Source organism: Pyxicephalus adspersus, chromosome 5, assembly GCF_032062135.1.
Source record: "Pyxicephalus adspersus chromosome 5, UCB_Pads_2.0, whole genome shotgun sequence".
Classification (NCBI taxonomy): domain Eukaryota; kingdom Metazoa; phylum Chordata; class Amphibia; order Anura; family Pyxicephalidae; genus Pyxicephalus; species Pyxicephalus adspersus.
Window position 1 is genome coordinate 129,387,783 of NC_092862.1, and position 10,257 is coordinate 129,398,039.

Consider the following 10,257-nt stretch of genomic DNA (forward strand, 5'->3'; position numbering starts at 1 on the left):
TGTGTTTTGTGGATTTTTTTCTGTATGGTGGCTGACTGTTTAGAAGTATTAAATTCGGTTTTATGCTAGTATGATATATAGAAGGACCCTTGCTCTCGGTGTGAAAGCAGTGATCTCTCTGTTGGGGTCTGACACATTTCCGGCATAGAGATTCAATCAGTTAGGGGTGTTCTGGACCACTGCTTCCACATAGGGAGCGAGGGTCCATCTCTGCAGTCCATGGACATGACCTGCTATGGCTGTGGCTCCTTTCTACGGAAAACAAACTGTAAGATCTCTGAACACTTTGTTTTTTGCCTTGGTATTAAATTATCTGGTGTAAACCGTTCAATTAGGTTTTTTTTTAAGACCATATCCCTTTGATTTTTTTATTTTAGCCCATAGGGCATTTTATTCTGACCATGTTGCTTGTCATCCTTTACTCAAGAGACTAGTTTGCCCACATAGGTCATTTATACCCTGACACTAAAGCAGAACTTAACCCAATGATCATCACTTGTCACCATTCAGTCACAGGGTGCTGCCATCCTCCATTCCTTTTTGTGATTTTCAGTCATCTTGATTGGCTGGGCCAGGATGACATAGCTATCATGCTACATCTCCTGTGGAGTTAATTTATTGCTGGCAACATCAGGAGGGGAAGGCAGGATGTGCCGGGCTTCCTTATAACCAATGCTGAGCAAATGCTGGTATGAATGCTTATTGCAGAAGGGGCATCATATGTTCCTTTTTGCCTGATCCAAATTTTTAAAAAGTGGAACTTTAGTCTTTAAGTTGACATTTCTGTCCTAAAAGTAGAACATGCAGTGACCCAAGCCTGCCTATAGTGCTCATCTGTACCTTCCCCTGATCATCTGACACCTTTGAATAAAGATACGCTGCACTTCCAAACTGTACCCGTCATCTCTTCCCAAATCACAAATATAGACATGGTTTATCCTGCCTCGAATATAATTAATGAACATTTTTATTAGGGTATAAATCATTTTAGGAATGTATAATCACCAAGACGCAAGCTTATTAAAAATGATTTAATTTTCACATTTACGTAGCTCTGTTGGACATTCTAAGTACATAAATCTGCAGCAAGTCATTTATGTATTTATCTTTGTATTTATCTGGACATAAAATATGATGCCAAAACTAAGTGTGTTGATCTATAATTGAACCTCATTAACTGTATCTAAAACAAACTGATAAATGTGTAACGTTTGTACGGATCATTTTTGCATTAAGTAAAATGTCATATGATATATTTATGGATTTTCTTAGGTGGCTTACACAAATTATGCCTGCGTGCTTTAAAGTTTGCAATGTAATAGCACATTTATGTGTGTGTAGGGTTAACAGTTTTGACCCATTTATCAATCATTTAAATAGCAGGTAACTAGACATTTCTGTTTACATAAAGTCATTTAAATTTTTCTGTGGGACACCAGGTGAATGAGAACACTTTTTTCATCTGTGATGTAATATTTTTACCATTAAGTTCTATCTACACAGCTGTTTAGTTTTTGCTGTATGTGCACTATTGTGGAGATTTCTTATTATTATCTTTCTATCCCAGAGACCTAAAAGGAAGTTAAAGGAATTTGTAGACCGTTGTCCCCTTAACAACAGGTTTTCATTTTAAGATTTCCTTTTACCTCTTGTTCTGGAGACATCTAAAATTTGGTGCTCCTTTTTCTATGCCAACGATCACCTATACAATGTGACTTTCTCCAATGGGTGTACAGACAGCAATATAAAAGTGATAAAGGGTCTAACGTTCTCAATTCTTTCCAAAACTAAATATGTTTTTGCCTTATACTTTAATGCATTTTTAAATACTTCTATGTTTACCTTAATTTAATTTCCACCAACACAAAGTTTGAGTGTAGAAATATCGAGTACAATAAACCAATCAGGCCTGCATGTTTACAACAAAGTTATCCTAAAGCTGAAGTCTATTTGTTGTTTTGTTTTTAGTTTTGCACCTATTGAAAAAAAAAACATAGTGTTCTCTGTAGTGCTGTCCTCTGAACTATTTCTTATCCACCACATTTTCAGTTTCAATGACAGCCAGTTTGGTCAAACTCATTTCCAGTGATCCCAGGCTGGCAAAAATCTGTCCCTAGGGAAGTCATGATTATGTGACCTGGACTCAGAGATATAACAGGCCCTTTAAGTCAGAACTCTCATGCTGATCTGCTTTCTTCCCCTAGGGCATTCTGCCGCCCTGTTGTTCCCCAGGTAAACAATGCATACATATCCAACCATCCATGTGTTCCAACAAAAACCTGATTCATCAGAGCAGGTCACTTTCCGCCATTGTTCCATGATGATTGTTGGCTCTTCTCCATTGTAGTAACTTTTAACAATGGTCAGTGGTCAGCATGGGCACCCCAACTGGTCTGCAGATACACACCCAATACACACAAGTTGAGAAGCAACTCCTCTCCTGGTCTGTACATTTTTTCAGCAGTTTGTTCTACAACAGCTCTTCTGTGGGATTAGATGTGCTAACTTACCCCAGCAGACATTCATGCATTACCGAGCTTTGAAAAACCCATGACCCTGTCATTAATTTACTGGTTGTCCTTCTATGGATCACTTTTGGTAGCTTTTAGTTACCAAATGCTGCATACTAGTTTAACCACACAGGACTGCTTTCACCCTGTCATCTAGATAACACTTAGATTGCACTTCCTGCAAAATATATGCCACTCCTTGCTAGGTGCCATTTTAATGGGATAATCAATGGTACTCCCCTTACATGTCAGTGGTATTTTGCATATGTTTATATCAACTAATTTAAAAGCTCAAACTGCAAATTTTTTTATCTCAATAAATGGCATAAACATTGATGTGTAACAAGGTGTGCAAATGTGAAGTCCATATATTGCAGCCCCCCCCCCCCAAAAAAAAACAAAAACATTTAGAATCCTTAAAATCTAGGGGTGTAGTGCTGATACAGGTAGTCCCCAGGTTACAAACAAGATAGGGACTGTAGGTTTGTTCTTAAGTTGAATTTGTATGTAAGTTGGAACATGTACATTATTTTAATAAATGCAATTAGGACAGATGTTTGTCTCAACATAATATTAGATAGCGTGGTGTCAGTTACTGTATAAAATCCTCACTGTGAGTTAATCACAAACAAAGCAAGAAAAAAAAACCTTATGAAGCCTAGACATTTATTACCTTCTGGAGCAAGCTGTGCTTTGATATGCAAAAAAGAAACAGCTGCAGAGTTTGCCTTGGTCATTAAAGACTTACAAGATGTTACGGAACAGCTCCACTCTTAAGATCACCCACAACCTCAGCTGTGTTTAGCAAAAGATTTCATCTGCAAGTCATGCCCCCCCCCCCTATCAAACCTCCATCCTGCACACGAATCAGAAGAGAAGCCCGTTCGTATCTAGGAGTCGTCTGTAGGTCGAATGTCCTTAACTGGGGGACTACCTGTAATTTCCTATGTGCTTTACCCATGCTGAACCCTTATCAGTTATATTGTTCTGAGGACTACAGAACCATACCCATCTATTAGTAATAAATAATGGTGAGTAAGCATTGAATTATTAGAGACAAGAAATGTGTTATCGGCAGGATTAACTGGTAAAAATAAAAAAGGCCTGAGAAAAAGAAGGGGAGGACCCGACCCCTTCCGTCTTTCCTGCTGTAGCAATAAAGACTGAATGGGAAACCAGAGCCTCCTGAGATACGTCATATATATCCAAGGAGGCTTTGGGCTGCTCCTGCATACACCTAATCACAGGCATGGGCAGAATGCGCTTTCATTTCATTTCAATCAGAGTGCTGATTTCATTTCTGTGCAGTGCTAAATCAGGTGACTTGAGTAGAAGCAGGAAGAAGACGTGCTGTAAAGAAAAAAGAATCCAGGACACATTGGGACCAAATGAAATCTGATTGTGGAGGTATTAAGGGCTTTGAGGAAGTAAAGGTATGTGTCATTTTTTTAATTAAAAGTTCGGCTTTAGGTGACATTCTATATTGTTGTTTAGATTTAAATATGCCTTTAAGCAGCAAAACACAAACATTTCCACCATATTTACAGTTTTTTGAGTGGGTTCATACATTTACTGATAAAACACATTAAAGATAACCACAGATTTATTAATGTCACATTTATTTTCTTGAATATTGCGCTTTCACATTCCAAACATTTTCCTTTAATTGGAGCAGAAAATATATCAATATAGTAAAGCCCACACACATTCATGTATATGTATAATTCTGATATAGAAAATAATTTTGTGAAATAAATTTATAGTAGTTTGTCACACAATACATATCCAATTTATTATTACTTATTTGTTGAATATTCTCGTTACACAGCTCTAACTTTTTGCACAGCACTACCACTATGGGAGCTTGTCTTATACTATTCCAAGCACACCCATGCTTCCAAGATGAAAGCCAGTATACAGATCATGGCCAGAAACTGGCTGCACCCCTAATCATCTTTGTGGTCCATATAAACTTGCAGCATTTTGTTTCTGTATTCCACTATCCTTTGAGTATTATTTTTGTCTAACTGGCTTTCTTGTGAATGAAGAACGGAGTAAATGCTTCCTTGCCAACTCATACAATAGCATTCCTTGCCCAGGCTTCCACAGTCTTGTACAGATGGCACATTACTGGTGTAGCCTGGCAGACTGAACTCGGTCTTTCTTACTTGGCTCTCAAAAGTCAAAGGGTGGACTCTATATATCACAGCCGGAGGCAAATCATTGGTGTCTTCCTTCCCAATTTCCTGAGGATGTACATCACTACTACACTGCATTTTGCAAGCGCCAACTGTGATCAGAAACACTGGGATGAATACCAGACCATGAAGGGCACCAAATGTAAGGACAAGTGACATAATCTTAAAAAAGGTTCTAAATATGTAACTTTCTGCAGCAGAAAGAGCTGAAATCCCAAGGATTGTAGAAAGAGCCCCTTGTACTATGGGATAGCCAAGCAAGTGCAATGCGTCAATCATCCTGTCGTTAACATTTTCCTTTCGATTAGTGACACACGCATACACAATATGAGCTGAAAAATCAACAGAGAACCCAATGCAAATGACCAAATTGATCATTGAGATGGAATCTAGGTTAACTTTCCAGAAGGACATAAACCCCGTTACACCAGCAATGATGGATGCAATGTCAAAGGTCACCCATAGGGAGCACAAGGGATCTGGAATAAACAAAACTGAAATTACAAGCATGACAACAGTAGCCACTATGATATTCTGGATTGTGTTTTGAATTATTACAACATATTGATCTAATAAAATAAATATCGGGTGATAAACAATTATCTCAAAGCTGCAATTATTAGTGATGTCTCGTAAGTGGGTCAACATAGCTTTGGCATTGTCTATGTTGATTATATCGATGGCCTGGATAAAAAATCTGGAGGCCTTAATTTTTCCACTTTCTATTCGGATATCCTGGCTAAAATCTGAAAAATTATCAAACATGTGATTTAGGTTTTTTATAAAGTTTTCCTTTGTGTCTATGTTAAGATTTTCTCTTTTAGATATCTCTTCATAGGTTCTCAACCAGGATGTGGAATATTTCTTGGTGATATAGCGACTCTTTTCTAAATTCTGCATGCAGATTTCAATGGCTTCCCGAGTCTTCATTTCCCAATAGTCAGCTTCACTGGTCACCACCACCATAACCCTAGGACCATATTTAGAGAAATATAATGCTTCTATATCATAGAAGTGAGTCAAGGACGAGTTGGCTTTGGCCAAATTTCGGATATCAATTCCTTCTTTAATCTGCATACAACCATAAATGCTAACAGAGAGGTATAGCAAATATACAATCAACACCAATACCTTAGCCCAAGGCTTGGTGAGGAATGGGCCATAGTATTTATAAAAGAAGACAGTGATGGGATGCTCTTTCTCTCTCTCCTGTGAAAAGGTCAATGTTTCTCCAACACAACATGAATTATAGAACCAGCTACGCCTATTATCCCTCTTATCACTTATTTTAATACAAGCTAACCAATGTCTGTTGTTGTTTTCATGGATTCCATTCAAAGCTAGAACGGCTCCAAAGAACGTTATGCAGTAGATGTAACAGAAAACCAGAGCAGTGCCTGTGTAGATACAGAATGACTGAACGGATGGGAAATGGGTCATTATACCAATGTAGAATGCAAGCACATCGGTGAGAGTGGTGATAGTGATGGACACGGCAGCCTCTTGATAGGTATCGGCCATTCGCTCATCTAGGGTGCTTGTCACTTTGGTTTGCTTCCAGCAGGAGATTATAATGAACATGTTATCTACTCCAACTCCTAAAAAAAGAGGCACAAAATTTGACAATATTAGGCACTGCATGCCTAAAAAAACCACGTAAACAGGGCCATAGATTAATTCCTTACTACCCTTGACATAACTCTTTTGTTTTTTGTTTTTCAAGCATTCTGAAAAATCCTTGTAGAGAAATACACCAATCAACAAAAGCACAACTCAAGTTCCTTTATTGTAAGAAAGTGTTAGACACTTTGTCAAGTTCAAATTGTGATTTGTATCCCTGCTGAGGAAATTCAACCCCTCAATTTGTCCTCTTGACCAAGACACCAAAAAATCTTTAGTTTGTGACTTGTTAACAATAAGAACATCTATTTCAGTGACACGTTCCTAATTATTCCACATCAGCAAAAGCTTCAAAATGCTAGTGTCAATAATTATAATATTATTTTAAACAATTTAAAAACAATTACATTTCTATTCAATATTTAAAATGTAAGCATGATGTTTATATACAAATAGGTACATAAAGAGGAACAGCAACTTTTTGCTTCATCAGAAACATCTGCTGATAAATATCTGGGAATCCTGTCTGTATTGGTCTTAATAATGAGGAAAGGAAAATAGGGATACTGAATAAATGCATTCAAATTAAAAATTATAAATGCTTCAAATGTTTGTTAAAGATTGTAAAAGCAATCTTCTTCTACCTGTATCTACAGAAGTATAAGGTACCTGTCCTTCAAGCCTGTATCAACTGTAAGAATGAAGGAATTGCGATTCTTAAAACTGTTTTTTCTTTTAGTGAGAAGCTGTGATGGCAGAGGCACAAGCACGTTTCACGTCGTGGGAGTTAGGGGCCGTCATTAGGTTTTTGTTTCTCCAGGGAAAGTCAGCAAAAGACATACACACTGAGATGTCACAAACACTGGGGGAGAAGTGTCCTTCCTACAGCACAGTCAGAACCTGGATATCTCCTTTCAAGACTGGGCATTTCACCGTTGAAGATGAGCCCCACAGTAAGCACCCCCCAACCTCAACTGACCCGGCAACCTGCGATGCTGTCCATGAGCTGATTATTGAGGACCGGCGAATATCCGCAAAAAAGATACCCCAGATACTTGACATCTCACGGAAGTGTGTTGCGTTTGTTATCACCACTATCCTAAACATGCGCAAGCTTTCAGCGAAGTGGGTGCCGAAATGTTTGAACAGTGATCAGAAGAAGGAATGAGTTGAAGCATTCAAAGCCGTTTTGGCCCATTTTGAAGCTGCACAGGAATTTTTGGCTAGGTTAGTGACTTAGGATGAAACCTGGCTCCACATCTATGATTCTGAAACAAGGAACAGTCAAAGGAATGGTGCCACTGCGGGTCCCCGCGGCCAAAGAAGTTCCAAACCCAGAAATCGGCCAAAAAAGTCATGGCGTCAATTTTCTGGGACAAATACAGTGTTCTGTTGGTGGACTACCTACCTCAGGGCTCTACTATCATCAGACAGTATTATGCTAACCTCCTGGACAAGCTGAAGGAGGCAATGAAGACGAATTGTCGTGGAAAGTTGACCAAAGGCCTCCTTTTTTGCAGGACAATGCAGGAAAATAAACACCCTGGGTTTCCAATTGGTCCACCATCCCCCCTACTCACCTGACCTGGCCCCTTCAGACTATTATCTGTTCCCGAATTTGAAGAAACACATGAAGGGGCAACCTTTTAAGGAAATGTCTGAGGTCAAAGATGCTGCTGAGAGCTGGTTTGCTGCCCAACCAAAGGACTTATATTTGAATGGTCTAGAAAAGCTGGAACTACCGCGTTTCCCCGATTATAAGGCATCCCCATCAAATAAGCCACCCCCGATTTTTGCTAAAATAATTAAAATAAGGCACTCACCCGTGAATAAGACATCCTCCGATACCCGATCCTGTGTGTGTGTCCTCGATGCTGGCTGCAGTGCAGAGCGAAACTGAAAGTAACAAGCCGGCACACACGCCCCTGCAATTCTGCACCAGGAAGCACGCTGCTGATCCCTGCCCTAACGGAGTTACCCGGCCGTACAGTAGAAAAAAAGGTAAGTCAGTGAACAGAAGGGGAAAATCAATGGCATAGAGTGATCAGAAGGGGACAATCAATGGCACAGAGTGATCAGAAGGGGACAATCAATGGCACATACGGTAGTGATCAGAAGGGGACAATCAATGGCACAGAGTGATCAGAAGGGGAATTGGGTGAAGAATTCATGGGAGAAAATCACTGATAGTTGCATTGAACATGCACTACGAGCAGGCTACCTTGATAAGAAGTACTCATTTAAGGACAGTGCTATTGCTAAACATGAGAGATTTGGTCCACTGATTCTAAAAGAAATGGAGTCAGAAGTAAATGACCTGGAGTGAGGATTGTTATGATGATGTTCCAGAAGATGATGACTTGATTGTCATTGAATAAATGTGTAAATGTACTGTACCAGACCGTAGATTGTTGTACATGGAAACAATGACACCGTAGTAACAAGAAATTGGATGCACAGTTTGTCTGGCTATGCTGGTTTGTGATGACAACTACCGTTATTACCATATACCGTTATTGTACCATATACAGGTAATAAATGTCCTTTTTTTTCAACAATAAATGTGTACTGTAGTCTTCTTCATGGAAAAATAAGACATCCCCCTGAAAAAAAGACCTAGGGCATATTTTGGCATTTCAAAAAATATAAGACAGTGCCTTATAATCGGGGAAACAGGGTATGCTGTACCAAGTGCATCAGTCTCAGGGGGGAATATGTTGAATAAATGCGTTATTTTTGTTCTAATTCAAAATTGACAATTATGTTTCAGTAAGCAGCTATCATATTTTATTTATAGCATTCATGGTCAGTAAGAAATTATTTACCTACAGAAATCTGTTTACTAATAAGTGGTACTTACCAAGTATAAGAAATGGTGCATTTGTGACTATTCTGGCAAAGGGTACTTTACACACTAAGAGGAGCCCAAAGCTGGCCATGATGGCTAATCCAGGTGACATCACGCCAAGTGTTGTTAACCAAATTTTATTTCTGACGTTATCCAAGCTGAAATATAGGTACAAGATATTTGAGCACACCATCTATATTGAATAACCTGTTGTATATTACTATGATTGTAGACTGTCTTTCTCCAATAAACACATAATATTTTTTAGTATGGGCCTGATTTTGTAAAGATCTCAAAGACTGGAGAAGATAGACTAAAATGGGAGTGCTTGGGTGGTCCAGCAAACCTGTAACGGATTTGGTCCAGCACTGGAATTATATTATTTTTGAGAAATCCATCAAGTAATATGTTTCTTATTTAGGATTTTTTTTCTTAAGTCAGAAGTCTATTGTGATATAGGTTCACTTTAGCCACTTTATCCTCTCTTTGGACTAGGATCTGTTTCTATGATTAAAACCGATTGACCAGACATTACATATTGACATACCTTGAAATCAGGGAATTTTCACATGAATGCATTCTCTCACCTGACACAAGACACAATGGAGAAGAGGATGGTCACAACATAGGTGATGGTAAACAATGGGATCACTGTTTCTGTGCTTCCTTCAAACTCAGTTTGCAGGGAAATAGATGTTGAGTGGTAAACCTAAGATTAGCCAAATATTGGATGATTTTAGTCTATTAGCAAAATATAAATATATGTTTTCAATATCATCAATGTAGTAACCCTGTCATTTGCTTCAAAGGTGAATCAGCGTATATGATCTAATGAGACTGGAGCTTTGCCAAAGTTACCTTGCCCAATGACAAAATAATATAGAATAAAAAAAATAGCTGACTAACCGGGTAATTCTGATCTTCTAACAACACAAAAAAATGAATGAATGTACTGTGTTTAAAATTTCTCCCTATTTCCTAAGTGTTGGATTATCTTTTGATAAACCAGAAGGTATGTTCTAGGGCAGGGGTCAGCAACCTTTACTATCAAAAGAGCCATTTTGCCTCCTCTTCCACTAAA

The 10,257-nt window shown here is 38.6% G+C and overlaps 1 protein-coding gene across 1 annotated transcript in view; it reads right to left on the minus strand.

Moving 5' to 3' along the window:
* Positions 1–4,456: 4,456 nt before the first annotated feature.
* The window catches only part of LOC140332109 (patched domain-containing protein 3-like), an 8,909-nt gene continuing 3,108 nt past the window's right edge, over positions 4,457–10,257 (minus strand). Inside the window, exons 2-4 of the mRNA XM_072413405.1 lie at positions 9,764–9,885; positions 9,189–9,334; positions 4,457–6,306 (exon numbers count right to left, since the gene is read on the minus strand). Of these exons, the coding sequence (XP_072269506.1) occupies positions 4,457–6,306; positions 9,189–9,334; positions 9,764–9,885 (2,118 nt within the window). The remainder of the gene's footprint in view (positions 6,307–9,188; positions 9,335–9,763; positions 9,886–10,257) is intronic.